At 43.3% G+C, this 22364-nt stretch overlaps 1 protein-coding gene across 2 annotated transcripts in view; it reads left to right on the top strand.

The window, feature by feature from the left end:
- The window catches only part of VLDLR (very low density lipoprotein receptor), a 309483-nt gene that overhangs the window by 83128 nt on the left and 203991 nt on the right, over positions 1–22364 (top strand). For both annotated transcript variants that reach the window (XM_069228453.1, XM_069228463.1), the window contains exon 2: positions 14642–14761. In XM_069228453.1, the coding sequence (XP_069084554.1) occupies positions 14642–14761 (120 nt within the window). The remainder of the gene's footprint in view (positions 1–14641; positions 14762–22364) is intronic.

The raw sequence follows: 22364 nt of genomic DNA, 5'->3' as shown, positions 1-22364 counted from the left end.
GGCGGGTGGAGTGTAATTTCTACTGCAGTCGGTATTACAGATGCTTATACCAGACTGTCTGCTTCGTCCTATAGGAATCTGATCAAAATAAGAAAAAAATCTATCATCCTTGTATTGATGCACACTGTAATGTGTGATTGTTTCTTAAAATCAAAACCATATTAAACAATATTTGAGGACTTTCAAAACTAAGTGTGCGTTTATCTGTTTTATGCAGATTCCTGGTGACACTGACACATTTCACTGTACCAAAATAATGATCTGAAAATACCTCTATTGGGGGGGAGGGGGGTAGTGGGTGTCAAGTGTTAATTGATGTGAAGGGGGATTGGACTGCTTATAGCCCATAATTTGGTTAGAATGATTAACTGTACCAGAGCTTTAATTTTCTGTTGATGTTAATGCTGCTACATCTAAAACGGAGTAACAACCAAGGCTTCATTCTTCTGTGGTCCATAAGAGTTTATCCCCTTGTAAATCAAGGCCGATTCTGCCCAGAATGTAATTAGCCTGCCTGCATTTGAACCGGTCAGTGTGACCTAGACCAGTGAAGGAACTGCAGCGTAGTCCATGGTTAGTCGCACAGTAGCATGCAAATTTTAGCAATGGATATTACCAGCTTGTGGCTGATCAAGGAAGAAAAAGTGGACCCCCTCTTTCTCATCCTCTTGTTTACCCTTTCTCCCTGTAACAAGACATCAGTCCCTCTAGTCAAGGTTGTTTTAGAGACCCAACAATCATGGCATTGTGATTCTTTTGATTCTAGTTGATCAACTACTGAAGTGATTGAGGAGGATGGCCTTCGAAGTTAATTTGACATGAATCCTCAAGATACTAGGCTGCTTATGCCTGCTTTTTTTTTCTTTTTCATATGGAAACTACATAGGGTGGTAGACGACTGCTATTTATGAAGGCAGGGCTAGGTCAGAGGGTGGGGGGGAGGGGATGGAAAGAACTTGTATCCTTTTATTTCCAGTGTCTCAAATGCTTGCACATAAATAGGCACTAATGTCATGCCTCGTAGTCTAGGCAGACGCTCCTTTTGCTCTGACAGCATGCTCTTTGCAGTTCTTTTCAATGGGAGCATGGCTGTGGTTTTGCTTGTCACACTTTGACTTCATAGCATTATGCGCCTCCTGTTGCCTTAAATTTGCAATTTTATTTCAGGTTTTTCGTCTTTTTGTTTTGGATGGACTCTATTGCAGTATTCTGATCATAGGTGTTACCCAAATGATGTCTCCACAGGCATTGATTTGCAGTCTAGGTCCTTCAAAGCCTGGGAGTTCTCTTGTTTCATTCCAAACCTGTAAATCACAGGAGACTTCACTTGATCCCTGCTCCAGGTTCCTCAGGCAGGCCTGTCCAAAGCTTGGGCTGTCTCATCTCACTAACTTGTAATCCAGCGGTGTGAAGCGTAGGTTGGCACACCAAGACTGACAAGGAATGCATGAATATGAAATTTATTGCATGATTAATTAAAATCATTACAAACCAGATTTATCTCAATATATTTAGTCAGTTTAAAGTGCCAAAATAAAATGGTGTCCACAGTGTGCTGCTAAGTAAACAAAACTGTAAATACGCTTGATAGGACCCACAAATAAAAACCTATTCCATCTCAATGTGGTATTCACCGCTAAGCTGCTTGCTGGCCTGATGCAGTGGAGTAGTTGACTGAATTTCCAAGGCTGCTGAAGCGCCAAGCTGCACTAAAATCAAGTGACATGCAGACACTAGACAATCTATACTAGTAGTTCAAAATGTAGGCTGCCTGCAGAAGGCTAATCACTTTAGAGCAATTTGCATTTTGAACTCTTAGAAAATTATTGTCTAAAGTGTCTTGTATAAATGCGCCAGGCATGCAGTGAAAATGTTTTCCATGCCAGTATCTGAGGATTTACTAGCCAGATTGAACAGAGTCCTGTGGCCCTGCTTCATTTGCTAATTCACACTGCGCAGGTTGAGGCAGTCCTGTCATGCATACTGCTAGGTCTCTTACATACCTTGTGCTTACTATTAGATGCTGAGGTACATCAGGAAGGTCCCAGGCGGTGGACGATTCACAAAATGTGAGTATTACTATGCCCGAAGATGTAGACTCCCTCCGAGCTGCATTTCTTATATTTCACTGGTCTCATTGTTTGATTTAGCGCTTCATGCCCTTCCGCTACTTCTGAATGGCACAGGAATCGCTTTTTACCGCGATGTAGGTGTGGACTGTAACTCCGCTTTTTTCCATGCATACAGAGTCTCGTTTTACACACTTGTACTCCCAGCCATGTTGCTCTGGTGTTTGTGTATTGCTTATACATTCATACAAGTTGTTTTCTTTGTTTCCAGATAATGAATCTAAAAGGATATAAGATTCATAGGCCCTCTCTGAGCCAGTCTTTTGGAAGATTTTGCTTCATGTTTTTCTGAACATGTATGACTCATAGGCTCTTTTTGAGCCCATTCTTTTGAAGATTTTGCTGCATGTTTTTCGGAGTCTACTGTCCTTAGTCATACTCCGACATTATTACTCTAGATAAAATAGATGGATGTGTTTGCTTTTTTTTCCCTGTTATGTCTAAAATGACTATGACTTAGTGAGTGACGTCAAGCCAGTGGCTCGCACGTTCCCAAGGAACGTGGTCTCCTATTTAGGAGGGTAAGGTAACATTTTATTGAGTGATCATATTCAGCACGGCAGCACTTTCACACTGATTGCTACAACACTGGTAGGTGTGCAATGCACTTTGATGGTTTATGTGATTGTTTTTCTGACATTTTTCTGTTTACAGGTTTTTCATCTACTCAGGTGTTCAGTATTGTAGCATGTGATGTAAACTGCTTTTTGTCCTTAATATTCAATTAAGGACTAACATTGTAGCTTAGGAATTTAGGGCCATATGTACGAACACTTTTTCCGTAGACACAGAATGGGTGATACATCTGGCCCTTATTGTTTTTGGTCCTGATGAAGTGCCGCACGAACCGGATAGCTAGAGGGTGAGTGTCCCCGTCTAGCTGCTTTTGTCTGTTAGTGGTACATTATTTATTTTCCACTCTATTGCGTTAACCTTGACCAAGATCCCCCGAAGTCCCAATTAAAATGAATTTTTGTTGAGGTTCTTGAGCCAATCTTATCCTTCATTTCCTGCTCTTCCCTATAACACTTAGAACCCAGTGGGGATAGAGTATCACAGCACATACTTTTCAAGATCTCCTGCAATGAGCCCTCTTGAGGGGCCAGTCAGACACTGCAGCACCAGTCTAACGAGGCAGTAGCCCTATGATTAAGTATGACATCCAGTGGATGTGTGAGGGCTCTTGCTTCTAAAAGTAGAAGTGTCCTGAGCACCTGTGCCCCGTTTCCAGTTTTAGGAACGGTGTACCTTTTTGATTGTTGAATGTCATGTTGTCCTCCTACCTGCTTCTAAATACACTTGCCAAACGGGGCTAGTTCTGTTGAGGCTTCAGCTGTGTGCAAATATGGGGCATTGGATACATGTGCCTAGGTTGTAAAAGTCAAGTGCAAAAACATACAATGTGGGCAACTAACTCCATGTGGTATTGGCACAGTCTGCTTTCTCTGATAACCAAGATCTTCCAATGAGATCTGTAGTCCCATATGTGAAGTTAGTGGAGTAGCAATATACTCCTGGAAGCAAGTTTTCCAACAGCAGCTTTTAAATACAGGTTTCAATGTGGCGTCACGTACATGAAGCTGGAAGGTCCTCCGTTCCCGTTTCCTAGTTATCTGATTTTCTTGATTTAAAAAAAAAAAATATATATATTTTTTCTTTAAGTGGACCATAGTGATAAAATGGTCTTGGTCTTGTGAGTGCATTGGGCCCAAGTTCAGAGTGGCCTCGGCGCTCCTCGGGTATTTCTACAGATTACTGTTGTCCAGGAAAAAAAAAAGAGATTGATTTCAGGTCCTCATGGAAAGACTCTGGTCTGATGAAGATGGACAATCAAATTTCAGTATCAAGTGATCAGGGATGACCCAGAGTGTAAAAAACACAAACTCCAGGCAAATCACAGTGCAGAGTATGCCTGGGAATATGAAATGTTCTTGTTAGAAGCTAGGTGACAGCACTCAAGTGGCACAGTGAATCTGCCAGGGTATTTAAAGTAGTCACAGCTTATTGTTAGTTATAATTTTGCCTTCAACTCTCCGGATTGCCTACGAGGGAGATTGTAGCCTATTGTATAATTTGGAGAGGGCGTATGTGGTCTTGGCTGCTTTCTCTTCCAATGTGGTAGCCTGGTGTAAGGACTTGCCAGTGTCTTAGACCACACACCAAGATAGTTATATTTACTTGATGTCCAATTTTTAAGGGGCCTAGTTTCCAATTGCTGTGGTGTGTGTGGGTTCCCCCCCTTTATGATTTTTGGTCACAAAAATAAAACCTTTGTTTCAGCCACATTTTCCAACAGTGTTTTGTGTTGTACGAGTGGAGTATATCTAAAGCCCTCTTCATCCCAATCCAGGTTTGAGCGAGCAGGACTAGATAGTCCGCTTAGTCTACAGGGAGTGCAGAATTATTAGGCAAATGAGTATTTTGACCACATCATCCTCTTTATGCATGTTGTCTTACTCCAAGCTGTATAGGCTCGAAAGCCTACTACCAATTAAGCATATTAGGTGATGTGCATCTCTGTAATGAGAAGGGGTGTGGTCTAATGACATCAACACCCTATATCAGGTGTGCATAATTATTAGGCAACTTCCGTTCCTTTGGCAAAATGGGTCAAAAGAAGGACTTGACAGGCTCAGAAAAGTCAAAAATAGTGAGATATCTTGCAGAGGGATGCAGCACTCTTAAAATTGCAAAGCTTCTGAAGCGTGATCATCGAACAATCAAGCGTTTCATTCAAAATAGTCAACAGGGTCGCAAGAAGCGTGTGGAAAAACCAAGGCGCAAAATAACTGCCCATGAACTGAGAAAAGTCAAGCGTGCAGCTGCCACGATGCCACTTGCCACCAGTTTGGCCATATTTCAGAGCTGCAACATCACTGGAGTGCCCAAAAGCACAAGGTGTGCAATACTCAGAGACATGGCCAAGGTAAGAAAGGCTGAAAGACGACCACCACTGAACAAGACACACAAGCTGAAACGTCAAGACTGGGCCAAGAAATATCTCAAGACTGATTTTCTAAGGTTTTATGGACTGATGAAATGAGAGTGAGTCTTGATGGGCCAGATGGATGGGCCCGTGGCTGGATTGGTAAAGGGCAGAGAGCTCCAGTCCAACTCAGACGCCAGCAAGGTGGAGGTGGAGTACTGGTTTGGGCTGGTATCATCAAAGATGAGCTTGTGGGGCCTTTTCGGGTTGAGGATGGAGTCAAGCTCAACTCCCAGTCCTACTGCCAGTTCCTGGAAGACACCTTCTTCAAGCAGTGGTACAGGAAGAAGTCTGCATCCTTCAAGAAAAACATGATTTTCATGCAGGACAATGCTCCATCACACGCGTCCAAGTACTCCACAGCGTGGCTGGCAAGAAAGGGTATAAAAGAAGGAAATCTAATGACATGGCCTCCTTGTTCACCTGATCTGAACCCCATTGAGAACCTGTGGTCCATCATCAAATGTGAGATTTACAAGGAGGGAAAACAGTACACCTCTCTGAACAGTGTCTGGGAGGCTGTGGTTGCTGCTGCACGCAATGTTGATGGTGAACAGATCAAAACACTGACAGAATCCATGGATGGCAGGCTTTTGAGTGTCCTTGCAAAGAAAGGTGGCTATATTGGTCACTGATTTGTTTTTGTTTTGTTTTTGAATGTCAGAAATGTATATTTGTGAATGTTGAGATGTTATATTGGTTTCACTGGTAATAATAAATAATTGAAATGGGTATATATTTGTTTTTTGTTAAGTTGCCTAATAATTATGCACAGTAATAGTCACCTGCACACACAGATATCCCCCTCACATAGCTAAAACAAACTAAAAACTACTTCCAAAAATATTCAGCTTTGATATTAATGAGTTTTTTGGGTTCATTGAGAACATGGTTGTTGTTCAATAATAAAATTAATCCTCAAAAATACAACTTGCCTAATAATTCTGCACTCCCTGTATGGTAGGGAGTCTGGTCTGGCTCAGCTTGGAGGAATGGATTTCCTTTAAACGATACCCCACCCACGTCAGCTGTGTATAGGTTGAACAACGTGGGTTGATACCACAGCCTTGCTTAAGGTCTCTGTTGGTGTACATTTTCACCATAGCATGCATTTGTGTTATCTTGATCCGTACCCTAGTGTCAGTGTACAGTGCTGTTGCCAACAGCTGCTTGGGGATGCTTTAGTCAGCGTTTTGTTTTTCCAAAAGTGCTGCAGTTAATTCCCTCAAAAGCTGCATTGTAGTCTACAAAGCAAGTATATAATGGTGGGGAGGCGGTTTTCATTGCCTTTACACCCAAATAAGAGTGCAATTGTGTTATCTATGGCAGAGACATTTGGTCCAATACTGGCCTGATAAATTGGTATATTGTTGTTTACCAAGTTTCAAACTCATGTAATAGCACTTTTGTGAAGGACTTGCCATCTAGATCCGACAGAACTGCTGGCCTGTAATTTTCAAGTCGAGTAATGCTGCCCTTTTTGTGAAATGGCTGTAGGATCGAACCTTCCATGAATCCTGAACAGAAGACGGGTAGACACATTCATTGAACAAAGTTGACATGGGGGGAGGGGGAAAGGGGTGGGGGACCAGAAGGCCCAATCTTCTTTAAAAATGCTATCTGGAAGGCTGTTTGGTCCTGGGGCCCATCACTCCAGTTGCGCTTCAGGATACTGCATGTTTTATCAATTAGTCAATGGGCTGTGGTCTAGACCTTCTGGTGCATTGAGCATCGGAAGCCTGAGTGTTTGCCTTATCTGGTTCCATGTATAGTTTTTCCATGTGACTCTCCCATTCTGTAGCAGATACTGAGCTCCTCTTGCTAGAGGTCGAATTGGCAAGTGTTGATGTATCCCCAGAAATTCCTGATTTTTATTTGGAGGCAACAAAGCATGTAGGTTTCTAATGCTCCATTATTTGCTTTTGTTTTAGTTTCCAGATTACTTTTGTTTTTCTGTGCTTTCCTGTTCTGTTTCAATTTGCCTTCCGTGAAGGTGGTCTTTTTCTATTGGATGTTGATTGGGACGGTAATGCTGCTTTTTCTCCAGGTGCTCTCTAGTCAAGGTAACAGGAGCATGCTCCTTTCATCCGTGATCGGCTGATTGTACAGCTTAGTGTTGATTAGTGCCTTGTGCAGCCTTTTTACCATTGGACCCCACATATTTACTGCCCACCTTAGCCCCTTTTCCAGAGTTAGGAAGGCATAGCCAAGCAGGTCTGGTCCCATTTATTTCTTATTAATGGGCTTGTATTTGGTAGCAAATTGCCTGTTTTGTAGATCTTGTGAGTTGTTCATCTAAGATTGATTGCAATAGAGACAGGATTGTGATCACTTTCGGTTGTGTAAGACCTGATGACTCAAGTCTGCTTAGCAGTTCTAGGCCTAAAAATGAAAAGAAAATAGTCTTGTTGAGAGATTTTTATGTGTGGGTGTGCCAACTATAAAGTCTATTGGTCTGTTCCAATTCATTAGGGCAGGCTTAAAGGGAAGCTCTGGCAGGGTCCCCTTGGGTTCTGACTTTGGCCCAGACCTCACAAGTTGTGGTCTCTGGCGACCACACACTTATGTCCTGGGTGCTCATGGAGGAATGATCAGTTCAGTAATATGCTTAACATTGGCATTTTTTGGCCCCCCCATCGAGGTTTAATGTACAGATTTATGACCAAAATCGGGATGGGGTTCCCATTAAGTACCAATCCATACAGGCTCAAAGCTTGCATATCAAAGGACCTTCTGTCCCACATCTCTGCTTTCAACCATAGATCTAGTTTCACATAGATTGCAAGACCACCAGTTGGCCTGCCAAACAAGTTATTTTGTGCAGGTGTCTGAATTATTTGGAACCCTAAAATAGGGATCGATTTTAGAACCGCTTTCTTGAAAGCTCAGTACATCTGCAGAGTTTCAGTATTCCAGAGTGGTTGAATTTGCAGTAAAGAAAAAGGAGCCCACCACATTCCAACTGATTTATCTTAATGATGGATCTTGACAATTTTGCCTTGTCTTGTTGAGCTAAAGATGCGACTGCCCCTTGGAGATGGGCAGCTGATAGCATACGCAATCCGACTGACCTCAACCTGAGTATGCTGTGTGCGTGCCTCAAAACTTTGTGGGCCACTTATGCCCCTTGCTAGTTGTAATGTAATCCTTTTATCCATTGTCAAAACATGCGGATATCTTTCTTTTGGCGGCTTACTGTTATGTATACCCCAGTCTTTAAAATGGTGAGCCTTATCGAAGATCTCTTAAACTATACTCTGGTCAGCCCATTCTGTTAATGTGGATTCTCTTTTGCTGATCCATGAATAAGTCTTTAAAGATCACATATACAAGATCTGCTGAAGTGAGGTGAGATGAGCAATCAATGGTATGTAGTGCAGAAGGCACGTAATGCTTGATCTGTTGAGTGTCCTAGGGACCCCGCGTAATGTATTCTGGGATAAATATTAAACTTGTATTATTCATTCTCGAGCACTCCTTGTCTATGCTGACTCGCGGCGTTATGGGCGAGCAGCTTGATCTTGTGTGTTGCTCATGCTCTAGTCCCAGACTCTGTGCTTGGTGTGTATCCACGTTAGTCCTAGGAGTTGCACACTGCAATGCTCCTTGTTCTACTAAGGTACCCTTCTTGTGCCATGTGTGTTGGGCATGGCAATTTTTTTTAAGGGGAGTTAGCATATGTTCTCTACTAAAGTCCTTTTTATCTTATGGGATCAGCATTTTGAAGCTTTTTTTTTATTGGCAAAACTCATGCCAGTTTCTCCAGCCGAGGTTGCTAAAATTTACAGGAGACCACTTGCTTTGTGGCAGCTTGTTGGCCCGTACTAAATTTTGGCGTCCTATTTTGCTACTGGTGTGTTGGGGTGGAAGAAGCCTGTAGGAAATGGGAAATTGAAATAAATAAATAAAAATGAATAGCCTCCAGGAAATCCAAGATGACCACACTGCCCCCTACTGCTTGAGGAAGGAGGCACAGCCTCCACTGTCCTAGTACATAGTTGCTGGTGCTGCCCCTGCTCAATGCAGCTAGTGGTTGGCGTTGGGTTGGGCGGGGAGAGGGGGAGGGTCCTAGGTGTAAATTGAGACCTCACTCATCAGTATTCAAATTTGAATGTGATTTTTATTTTTTATACCATGCTCTTTTTTTGGGGCTGTGGTTTGTATCCCAAAACTCAAGATGTTAAAGAGTAGGGGCCTTCTATGTATTGCTTGATGCTAGTCTTCAGTGGCATGTGCCTAGCATACTATTTCGAGTGTAACAAAATGGGAACAAAACAGAATAGTGGGTCACTATTGGTATAATAGCTTTGTGTACAAAATCCTGTCTGCCCCCTTGGTCTTCCAATTCACTGTGCTAAATCACTTCGAAAGTAACATCCACTAGCAGATCATTCAACTTGTGGTCAAAGCCACCCAAGGTGACGATTTAAAACTACTGCCCAATAACCTAAATGCTGGTGAATTCTTAATGTCACTATTCCGATTGAACTAAACACATGAAGAATGAAATGCCATTTTCTTCATGATTGAGCTGCTATGCATTGTATCCCTTTTGAGTAAGATTGAGGTTCTACCACTGTAGCCTTCTGTAAGTACCCATATATTCTTGAGGGGGCATGTGAATAAGACGACTAACAGTTTTTGACAATTGTGCGACTCAGGCTACGTGCAATTAAGAAACATCCATATTTTCTTCAGGGCGAACAAACTGGACAATACCTCTTACTTATTATGAAAGATTGACTACTGTGTCCATAATATTGTGTTGATCTGATGGGGTTTATTGCTGAGTTATGACTTTCTTATCCAGTATGAATGAATTAACTGCACAGATCTTATCATTTACCTCCTGTATCCTTCTCATTGCGCATTGTTTGCCCTGTTTAGATATGTAACACTGATGCACTCTGTAGTCTCTATTACGTTTTTTTCCCCATTCTGACCTGTTCCTCTATCAGATTGCAAAATAGACATTTTGATAAATATGCCTCTCTTCCATGGGTGCATCCTGTGCGATCCATTCCATTAACAGCCCACTGACTTTGACGGTAGTGTTCACCTGCCTGACAGGGATATAGATTTTTTTTTTTAAGTTAAGGGACCTCACTTCAGAATTCCTGTACCTAGTTAATTACCAAAAACAATTCTAGTTCTGACGGAGTTGTACCTTCCAATAGGTGATCTTTAAAACTTAGCTGAGACTCTTAAACTCGATTATCATTCAGACCCAGCAGAGGCAAACAACCCTTTTTTATGGGCGAGCGCAAAGCGCTCCATCCATTCTGTAATCACTTTGGGCTTCAAACCGTGCCCATGTCACATCAGTCACTTATATTGGTCGTGGGCTTGCCTTTTAAAATCCACTTGCTTTCATCTGTGAAATGCATGCATAAGTCATTCCTTTTCCGGTGTTTAGCCCACCTACACAGCACCGGCAAACTACTGAAAACAAGTGAGGCTCGATTGTTTTCAGCCTGGGGTCCAGACTACTTTATCTGTTTGTTTTCCAAGCAGCGCAATCGCGCTGCATTTTACATAGCATTATTTTTCTTTACAATGCTAATAGCTCTCTCAAGCATTTTCAATGCAACGGGTCTCGCATTTGCTAAAGATAACAACCTTCCATTTGCAGAGTTCAGCTTTTTCATTTGCTTATAAATTACATTCCCCAGCAAGCTTTCTTCTGATACCTTCTCCATGCTGCAATTCTGGTCTTACTGCCATCCCTCATTGGTTCCTCCTGCCCCCTTTCTCCACGGTGAAGGTTCTGTTGGATGCTCCCAACAATTTCATACTTTTTAATTTAGCCATTTTTGATCCCTGCAACAATTTGCTCCTGTAAATGGCTGTATCTCCTACCTCCTGTTTGGATATCAATGATCTCTTTTCAAAATAAGTTTAATTGCTTTTTCTTATTCGTACTTCAATGTTCATTTAAAATCTCCTGCACTGTGATCACTGTTGCATGGTTATTATTAAATGCTGTACACTTCTACTGTCTAGCTATTGTCCAATTCATGTTCACTTGCGTTCCATTTGACGACTCACATAGTCTCACTGAGTCTCTACTTTTAGCTATTTGCTGATTGTGTAAAGTGTTTATTCCACAAGGAACCCTGTTTCTTTAGAGACCAACAGGAGTTGTATATCTCCAAGGGAAGTCACGTAAGAGTGCGTTGCCTCCACCACACATGGGCCACAGGATATCCTTAAACCCCTATGCTAGGATGATGCTATATTCCCAGTGACAAAGTGTGTGTGTTTTTTTTTTTTGCCACACCTTTTCTTGAAAAACCATGAACATTGAAGCAGTTATTGTTTACATTGAAAACTTTGTGTTTTTTACTTATTGTTTAATAAAAAAAAAAACTTATGTTGTGTGCATGGTGGTGCCATGTTGATGCCTGGCACTAGACTGTGGGTGGCAGTGGGTGAATAACTCCTGATCCCTCACGGACTAATACGGGAAAACATTCCCAGGGGATAACCCTACCCACCTTTACAGCCTTTCCCATGCGTCCTCCTGCAAACAATCCCATAGTGTCCCTTTCTCCTTAACTCCAACATGGTAGAACCTTTCTTTCCCTGTGCATAACTCATCTGACCATCCTAGAGGTATGGCTAGGGAAATGAGCAGCCCCCCCACAGTAGTCAAACTGGTTCTAGGAGCAGCTCCTCTCCCAATTGGTTTGGCTCCTTGGCTATTAAAGATCGAGGAGGGGGCAGTCCCGGGTGTTGTCTACCTGGTCTCAGGTAGATGTAGCTATCTTTTAAAGTTAAGTAAGTTCCTGTGTCTTGCTTAAATGGTACCTTATCAGAGTAACAGAACACCTCCCCACACGAAGGACTTTGCCTCAATTTTGGAAGCAAGGTCATCCCTCAAAGGGTGCCGGCTCCTGGGTGAAAGCCGGAAACTCATGCAGATGGTCTTATGAAGAGTTTTAGTCAGCTAAAACTGACTTTGTAAAGGTATGTTTTTAATTTTAGTACACATCCTAAAATATTTCTTGCAAGCCCAAACCACATAGTCCTCAAATTAACGTTGTGGTCTTTTTCCTAAGTGGAGATAACCCTATTTATTTCTAATTTTATATCCAAATGGTTTCCTTTGAAACCGCTAACAGTGAAAACAGATTGTGGAGCCTTGTCACACTAATATGTTTTACTTTAAACATTTACATGTCCGACTACAGAGTCGTTTTTAGTTTCCTTTAATTATCTTTAGTGTGCAAAAAAGTGTTCCCATAAACTTCGTTTTCTTATCACTGTTCAGAAGGGGGGAGGGTTTGGGGACCGTGGTGGAAGAATTAAAACAGCTAACTTTCACTGCTTTTAGACTGCAGTTTAATGAGGCCCTGGCCTGCATTTCACCTTGGCTGCTGGCTCTGGCAGTAGTTATGATGGCACAACTCGGCTATAAGTTATTACAGCTAAACCTTTAAACTACTTATTGAAGACGACTCTATTCACCTGCAAAATAAGTACCTTAGAGACTGCTTTTATACAGGGTTAGTAGGCACCCATGTATTATGAGGGATTAAGTACCTGCTGTGTAGATTGTGGAAAGGATTGAGATTAATGCATATCACTGAGCTTCTTTTTATGGGTAGACTGTCTATAGTTAAATCTATGGGACAGTTTTAATGCATTTAATAGAAAGTGCTATTTTTTTCCACACTTGTTTAAGGGGAATGTGTGGGTTTTTTGGGGGAGCGGGTTTAGGGGGTGCAGTTGAAGGGGTCAAAACCTTGGTTGACTTCACAGCATGTTCCATTCAAAGGGGTGGTTTTGATTTTGTCTAATTTTCATTGAGCCGTACTTCATAGACCTCTGGAACAAGTTTGTGGCTACCCACATAAGGTGTTTCTATGTAAATGGATAAACATGAGGTTGTCCCTTCCTAATATTGAACATACACGGAAGGATAGCCTTAGGCAAATGGGCATGTTTAACTTTTTTGTACTTTGGAGCTCAGTGTAGGTCTGCTGTGGAAATCCCTAATAAAGCCAGACATGATGTATTAATTTGGGCATTCAAAGACTTTGAATCCGATGTGCCATTGCTTTTATTTAATGTGACATAAAGCCTTAAAAGCGAATTAAGTTCTACTAAGCTGGTGTCTTTTTACTACTTTGCTGTGATAATGAATGGAATCCCAGAAAAATGTAAGTTAACTTGCTTAATACCAATGCTATATAGTTCTTAATATACCCCAAATACAGTTACTGAACGGTTGACATGTCCTTCATAGTAAACATTAGCCAGGCATGGTAACCCATACTGTGTCAGTCAGCCCCAGCAGCATACCAGTGCCCCACCTAGCTGAAGCTGAAAATATTTAGCAGTGGATCAAATAACACATTACCAAGGGTATCAACATACTAAAATCTGATCACTGGCCCTCCTAGCTCTTCAGTGTTTGAGTTGGTAAACACTGGTCACTATAGCAATCAAGAGACATTGCCCTTTTGATAAGGCTCTCCTACCCTGAAACCCGTTGCTACTCTGTAGGTGCAGGATTTTATAGATCAGTCTCGGACCTCTAGTTCACTGCAAATTATCTTTTTACAGGACTTGGTTCTAAACTTTCTGCAAATCTATATCTTTACTTACGTTTCCAGTTCGGCTACAGGCTGTGTTGGGCTATCACATGCATATTCAACATTAGGACCGTTTTCTTCATTGCCAGGAGTCTGAACTGCACTCTCATTCAGCCTGTCCATCACCCTTGATACTGGACCAAAATGAGACCTTGTGAAACTGAGGTGGCTGCACACTAGCGAGGAAAGATTGCAATCAGGAATCTCACCCAAGCGCACATTTTGTTGCCAGACTATTGCTGCTTTAAGATTGCAAATGTTTTTCCTGCATTGATGCCGGAGTCTTAAGTTGAGGGGCAAATTGACAACACTAAATATACACAGGAGAGTAATGAGTTATGTACAAACTAGTCAACCCTCCCCACCGGACCAAGCACTTGAAGCCGCAATCTGACACATTATGGCTCCTCAAGTGATGCATCCTGTTAATCTCTCCAAGGCTGTGGGCTCTTAACACCTTACCATTTCCCTTCATTTGGTAACCTATGAAAATGCCATTGGTGCTTGAGGTACCCCTTCTGTCAAGCATAAATGGAAGCCTCCCACGTCCCACCACCCTACTGCAGTAGCACTCAAACTTTGAGCTTTTTGCATTAGAGAACTACAAAAGCTCTCAAACTTGGATAAACATATTTTTAAATGAGATATTGAACATTGTATGCTCCGAAAACACACCGAAACACCCAGTAAATACTCCTATTCTAGTAAAATTCAGTGTATAGTTTGACCATCGGATTGCTGTGTTCTGATACAAGAATCATTTTAAGACTTAATTGGTAGTAAGGTGCCCCAATTTTCATTTTTCTGTTCATACAATTTAGCCTTGGCTTAGCATGTATAACTGAAAGTGAATCCATTTAGTGTTGTGTTTTGGAGTTTTTCTGTTGACAGCCTGGTATAAGCAGTTACCATTTCATTTTATTTAGGTTCAAGAACAAAATGTGAAGACAATCAATTCCAGTGTCGCAATGGTCGCTGTATAACATCTGTCTGGAAGTGTGATGGGGACGATGATTGTTCGGATGGTTCAGATGAGCTAACCTGTGGTAAGTAGTCACTACTGCTAGTTTTAAACGCGAGTTCTTCTGCTGAAGCGGCTATTGACAAAGTAGGTCTGTCCTTTTAACCAGTTATCGCTAAACAATTTTTGCACCCTAATACAGGAAGGGTCTTTGCTTTATTGGTATTTGGGCAGATAACTGCTTATGCAGTGTGACTTGAATTGCATTGGGCGAGCTTGTTTCTTTGCACAGTAGGCAAAGAATGTTGACCTTGAATGATCAGAAATTAAATGCTCTTTCTCACTAATGAAACCAACAAAATTACAGTAATCGCATTGAATGCACATACGTGATGCTAAACAAATCAATAAAAATCAGATGTTTATTTTGAGTTACATTTACAGTGTAATTACTTTTTTTAAACAATTGGAAACCCTCCTGCAGCACCTCCAGCTGCTAGTCTTCCTCAGTGCACTCGCCAGTATTAAGTACAGATCACGTTAAAACGCTATCCAGACATAAATGACACCTATCATTTCTTTGCTCCTGTACTTTGCCATCTAGCTTCACAGCTGCCGACTGTGCTAGAGGGTGCCTGTAGTGAGTTGACATTGCTCCTCTTTAGCTCTGTGCTGCTTTCACCTCTCGCCTGGCCAAGCTGGCGGCGATGCTCTAATCTGCTGTGTGGGAGTGGTTTGGGGGCGGGGAGGTGGGGGACAGGTCCTGTGGTGTGGTTCAGGGAGGGCCTGGCCTGGCAGTTCGGGCTGGACTCTTCCTAAGAAGAGCAGGGTGAAGACTGATTTTGCATATAGCTGGGTCCAAACTGAGATGACCTAGTGTGCAAAATAACGAATTGGGATGTAATTACGAGCTGTTAATATGAATTAAAGTATTATTATATATTTTTTTTATCCTTTACTATTTTGCTACAGGAAAGCATGTCAAGAGCGGTCCATTGGCTCACTATTTTCTTGTCCAGCAGTCCACCCTCCAGTGGTCTGCAAAGGTTCATACTGCAAATGGGTGAATGGAGCTTACCCAGAAGATACTGGCCATCTTCAGCTCTGGCTGGCCTCACCCACTGCTTCCAAGCCTTTTAAAGATGCGCTCCTTCAGCTTCCAAGCATCTGGCAAGAGGAGAGGCTTAGCATCTTCTCGTGGAAGGGCACTCAGAGTAAATTGAGAATAAGAAATCCTAATGGCTCCTCAATCCCAGGGAGTGCACTTCCCAAGCACTTAATATCTTGAAACCTGTGCTCCTTCATCAGAAGCAGTAGAGATCATCTGCTTGCAAGGTTTTCATTTCTTCCACCCTCGGAATTCACTAATCATTTAGGCCACCTGTATCAGTCAAGTCAAGCAAGAAGGTGCTGCACCCAGGGTGCAAAGACTTCTCCCACCTAACTTTCAAATTTCTGGCAGGCTAGCGGTGGAGGGGTCCTTTAATGGAACCAGGAATAAAATGCTTCCTTTACGCCTTATGCAACACAGCTAGAGTAGCTTCATAATTCTTCCTGTTTTGGATAACTATATCACTAAACTTGTGAAATTACACTCCCTGCCCATGCCTCTAGCGTTTGAAGCTGGTTTGTTTTCCCAGAGATTAGCTCCAAGAATGGCTGTGTATCATAGTTGGCATAGGATGCGATTCCTGCAGTTTTATAAAGTCTCTCATTCCACCTATTTCTACTTCCAAACTTGAAATAATTGGTCCATGGACTAAGATGCTGGTGTGCTCAGCCGATGTTTCAGTGGGTGCCACCAGCACTTATTTTTTTTCTTCATCAGATGTTTACCGCCCACCACAGGGGGAAAAAGCATGCAAATGAGAAACTGAGGAAGAAAGAAGCAGTCATGAAGGGAGCAAGCGGTAACCTACAAGAGTGCTTTAAAGGGGCAGGGAGCATCCTGTAGTGAATCAAAAGACACGAAGTGGACTTGAGGCTCTGCTCCCTTGGTATGCAGCCCAGCAGCATTTAATTGCACCGGCCGCAGGCTTATGAGCAGAGTTTCTGGAACCAGCTCTTCTCTTAAATATTAACTTCTACTTGGCTGTTGCCACGGAATCCTCAAAGTTTTTCATGGATGGATGGGTGGGGAGGGATGTCAGAGTGGATATTGTAAGACCATCTATTTGTCACTCATTATGTGTGAAAAGGTTAAAAGCAGCCTTGTTTTGCGGCCTTACCTTAATGTGTTCAAAATCATGCACAACCACCACAGTTTCTGCCTCCTTTTCTTGTAGCGTTTTGGTTTTGATTTATTTTCATTTTAACCTGGTAATAGGAGAGGTCTGGTCCTCCACCTGTAGTGAAAGCGCAATTCAATAAACTCTTATGCAATAGATGCCTCATACAAACCTTTCTATTCCAGTTAAACGGACCTCTTAAGCAAGCCTCTGCTACCCCATGTCTAAAGGTTCATCACTAAGCATTGTCAGTTATACCCTTATTGAGCAATTAACATTTCCAGGCAGTGCATCCAGAAAAAGCAGCATTCATTCATAATGAGTGACTGTCTTATCAACAGTACCAGGATGGGCTAACAAGAAGACATTTTTTTTTTATCACTATGGAGTCAACCTTGAAATTCCGAGACGTCTGATACAACACAGTACACATCCTCCCTGATTCTCACAGCACTTCAAAGTCCGGCTCTGCAAAAATAACATAGAACTTCTTATAGTAACCCGGCTGTGTGCTTCTTCTGTATTGTAATGGTGCAGGTCTTACCTAAACAAGATTGGCTAAGCTTAAACCTGGCCTAGATGATAAAAGTAGCACAATACTTCACCCACATTTGTTTTAGGTGCCTTCCAGTTTCTTATAAACCCTTATGTTGCGTTAGATGCCATTAGTATTGTATGCCCTGTCAATTAGCTGATGCAATTTAACATCTCTTTTATGGCAAAAACAGTGTTTTGTATTCCTTTAGTATGGCCATTCGTAGGGACAAAGATGTTGTAGCTTCTGTGCAAAACTGCAACGATTTTCCTACACAAGCTGTATGATGAATGCAGATATATTTTATCTTAATCTCTGCATGAAACAAAACTGCAATGCTCAATCCTCCGTTTGTGCTTGAAGGATTGGAGTAGTCTTGCTGAAGTTGGAAGATAAAGCTGGCTGACTTTTTTTTTTTTTAATTTATTTTATTTATTTATTTTCTTTCCTGCCTGACTCCCAAGTAGTTTAATGTTTGAAGGCGATTTGCTTTGAGATCTGGTGGTAAATTATTTATGCTGGTCGAAGCCTTTCCTCGCTTTTTATGTCAAGCTAGCCTTTTGTGGAGAAGACATCACAAAGTAGCTGTTCTTATTGACCCTTCAAGAGCAGTACTGGAATGGTAAGTTGCAAATGGTTAACTTTGCTCATCAGGGTCTTTAACATCCAGTGTATTAGAAATTGATTTTATGGTAGGCTAGGGTTTGCACCTCAGCCATGCAGAATCCACCTCTAGTCAGGGCGAGTACGTTGCACACCAAAGTACCTGTGCTCACCCCCAGTAACTTGACAAAGAGCAGTTGGGCTTATCCTCGGAGGTCATGTGTAAAGCGCATCACAAATGTGACATACTCCACAAAAGAGATTCTACAACAGGTTATTTAAAATGTACTGTATTGCACATAAACAATTCGACCAAAAACCTGATTAGTAGTACTCTGCTACACAAGCAGTTGTCAGATCATAGTTTTAGTACTGTGCTAAACAAGTTGTCAGATTGTCATTATCACTGATGCCCATCGAGTGAAACTTTCTCATATCACATACATCATAACCCACTACCCTCCATCTGCAAATATCACATCCGGGCTCACCATGTAGTAGCTAGATGCAGAATGCACAAGCAGTACTAGAACATCTTGAAAGGAGCAGTATTGTGCTTGTCATGCTCTTCTGCCCCCCCCTCCCCCCGCCAAGTTGTATTCATTATCCTGGCTAACCTAATAAAAACTCAGAGCGAGATACAGCAGGCAATGAATTCCCACGGGCAACTTCACAAGGGTTGCACCGCACCTACACCTCCTTTAGAGGGTGTTACGTAATTGCCAAAACAAAAGTCTCCTGGTGCGCCGGTGGTTAGTGCTCCTATTCCTGATAATACAGAACTCTTGCCTAGTGCGAACAGTACGTCCGTTGAGGTCTTCATCCCATCCCTCTACATACTAAACACGGCCCTCCGGCACAAGTAGGGTGCAAACGCATAGGGAGGCACATCTCTGGCAGGGAAGGACAGCTTCCCCAGTGCAAGACTGCTTCACCAGAGCAGGATCTCCAAAGGGGGGGGTGGAGGGGGGTTGGGAGAAGGGGGAGTCACGGCCTACGAGGTTGCAGCATAGAAGCTCGTAAAACTGTTCTTTTCTTCCTGGGCGGCAAGACTCCAGCCAGTGGCTCCCATGGGGAGTGAGAAGACCTCCCCGGACCCTTCTCACCTCTGAGTGCTCGCAGCTGCCGGTAACTCAGTTTCTCCCCGGGGCACGCTGGAAGGTTGCGGAGCTCATTCTGCCTCTGATGGGTCGCAGAGTGAATGCACCAGAGTTTGTTCCTGCTCTTGCCCTGGGGCACTGGATGGTGGATGCTTCCTCTAAGCTTCGGAAGCAGCTGCCACTGCTCCTTTCTTCTTTCTGCCCTCTCCTCACCAGCAGGGGAAGGAGGGCCACACAAGATCTCAGCGCTTACCGAGACACAGACCAGTGCTCCTGAGGGCCCAGTCAATCCTCACACCCTGTTCAACAAGGTGAGATGGAGAAACTCCGCACTCTGCAGGGGCTTTTTGTTCAGGGTGCTCCAGTGTAAAGTATAGTGCTATAGTTGCAGGGCCGGGAGTAGTACTATTTACGGGGAATCCCCCGTGAGAGCCCTTGGGTGCCAGAGGCAGAGCAAACAGCAGGCCAGCACATGAGGCAGCAAGGTCATGGGACAGTCCCTCCAGCCACTCGGCAATCCGTAGGCAGCAGGCCAGCAGTCCAGGTAGCGGTTCTTCTGAGTATCTTTGTTCCTTCCAGCAGCATCTGGTGCAGGTCCATGCAGTTCCCTAGCAGTTTCAGAACAATGAGAGCAGCCGGCAGCAGGGCAACACAACAAAGCAATCCTGATGAGACCTTTGTGCCACCCAGGGCAACAAACAGAAGGGCAGTCAAATGAGTCCTTTGTGCAGTCCAGTGGTCCCTGTGACAGAGGTTCAGTCCCAGTTCCAAAAGTGCTTTCCTGTCAGGGGCAGAGCCCCTTCTACTTATGCTCAAATGCCTTTGTCCAGGGGGGTTAACTCCAAAGGAGTCCTTTCAAGTCTAGTGCAGCACCCTTTCAACCCAGCCCTGTCTCCAGACATCAGTAGGCGTAATCAGTCCATTATGAGGGCAGGACACTGCATACCAATAGTCTTCCTATGCCAGGGGGGGGTGGTGGGGTTGGGGAATAGGCGGATACCTCTTCTGTTGCACCCAGCACCTCCTGTGTGATGGCTGTCTGAAAAGTGTGCACCAAGTAGGGCTGCAACTCTCCCCAGATGTGGATTGTAGTCTGACTTCAAAAACAAAGAAATGCCCACTTTCTAAAATTCTCACTTAAAAATGCTCCCAGAGCTTGTCAAATGAGAAGGTAATGTTGACGTTTTGGTCTGTAGTGCCAGTCAGATGTCAGTCAGACCATCATCAGGAATCCATGTTAAATAATACAACAGGTTGCAAAAAAGGCTCCGTAGCAACACACCAGGGGAGTTGGATTCTGACTCACTGGTGTTGAGCAGATGTGGATGGAGACAGATGCTAGAGGTCCCATATTTAAGATTGGTTTACACGGGCTTGTAGGCTGAAGTCCCCTGGTGTGTTGCTACAGAGCCTATTTTTGCAACCTGTAGTATTTAACACTGAGTCCTGATGATGGTCTGACGGACATTCACTCAATGTATTTGTCTCTTAGGCATTTACTGTTTTCCTGACAGTTTTTTGTCACAGAAAAAGCCCTCTTTTTGACATGCCCAGCCTGTGGGAGTAAAAAGGCCAAGACAAAACCTCATGAGGTGGCTATTCTCTGCCTCCCAGGGAATTTGGTTCCTGTATTTTGCCATCACTGTAGGAACTCTTCAAAGTGCACTCTGACAGACAGAAAATTTGCGTCCATGGTACCTAGGAGTGAAGAAGACTACATATGCAGTCTGAAGATGGGACCTCCGTGAGGAGAGGGTCAGACCGCTACCAAGGCTGTCATCTGTCATTTTCTTCCTGGCACACTCTCCAGAGACAAACACCATCTGGCCCGGTTGACATAGAGGATCGATGTCAGAGGGGTACATAACTACCTGTTTGCTGGCTCAGTGTCGAGGAAACCTTGCAGATCGGTGTCAAGACAAGGGGTGTCGACATTGATAACACTGATTAACAGACCTCCTTTGCCGTTAAGCACCATCACCCTCTACATCTAGGCCATATATCTGTCAAGGCTCTGCAGAAGGTAGAGGACCATACTGAAATTGAGGTGCTGATAACCCTCTACAAGCAGGTCAACTTTGAGGCATCAAGACCCGGTTGACATTGAACTCACTTGTCAAGGCTAGAATAAAGAGGAGGTGCACTTATACCTCTCTGGATTTAGAGTATTTAAGAACATACTCTCCTTCAAGGGACGCACCCGATTCTCCTCCGCCAGTGTCATCTGTCTTCTCCTGTGGCACCAATTGCTCCCACGCAGAGGCCCACATTTCAGTCTACATCATGCCATTATTGTAGGCACCACCATCGTAGCGCAAGGCACTCATATCCATCATCCAGGCACTCCTGTCAGTCGCCCCTTATGATGCTCTCAGTCCAGACACTACAGAAACAGCATTCTCAACTACAGGAAGCTACAACTTTTAGACTCCACCTTCATGCTTATCACCAGTGGATGATAATGCTGCTTTTCAAGAAGCCTCTGTGAGGGGAGCTCCAAAACTTAACATTGAAAAGCCAACTCAACACAATGAACATCCGCCTTTTTAAACATTTAAATAGGTCCGCATTGATCTTTGCTGCCACTAGTGCCAGGACTATTAGAACTGGCTATGTACCTTTTCTTGGCACCAGCCTCTGTCAAGTCCGCTCCATCCAGGCTTCAGAAAAAATACCCCCCTCTGGAGCAAGAACCTGCCTTTCTCCATACAGACTAGATACCAGACTGTCATTGTAGTAGCAGCAAAGAAACACCATCCTCCTTATAAAGAATGTTGGAGGTTAAACTGAGTGGGTTGAAAGGTTTGCAGTACGACAGCAACCACAATGAAAGCGGTGAGTGCAACTGACCTTTTTAGGCAGGTATGACAGGGCTGTATGGGACTCTGTCCAACAGTTTGACCATAACACATGAGAGATAGCAAGACTTTGTGGAAATCCTCAATAAGGGATTGCAGGTTGCAGTTAGGTGTGTGAAATCCAGGTCTGGATGTGTAGGCAGTGTTTAAGGCCTTAGCTCTACTTAGAAGCTTCTACAGTTTCAGAATCCGTCATCTGCGTTTTGGTAAATCTTGATGCTGTCCTCTATAAGCAGAGCACTATGGTGCTCCATGAACAGGATGAAGATGATGCAGTATAGAAACCCAGGATACCACAGGTGGTTTGGGTCTTTTGTGGCCTACTGGTGCTAATGTGAACACATTGTCATTTGGAAAGCTAGTA

This window comes from Pleurodeles waltl, chromosome 1_1 (genome assembly GCF_031143425.1).
Source record: "Pleurodeles waltl isolate 20211129_DDA chromosome 1_1, aPleWal1.hap1.20221129, whole genome shotgun sequence".
Lineage (NCBI taxonomy): Eukaryota > Metazoa > Chordata > Amphibia > Caudata > Salamandridae > Pleurodeles > Pleurodeles waltl.
The sequence above is the reverse complement of the archived record's forward strand: the minus strand, read 5'-3'. Positions and strand labels throughout refer to the sequence as shown.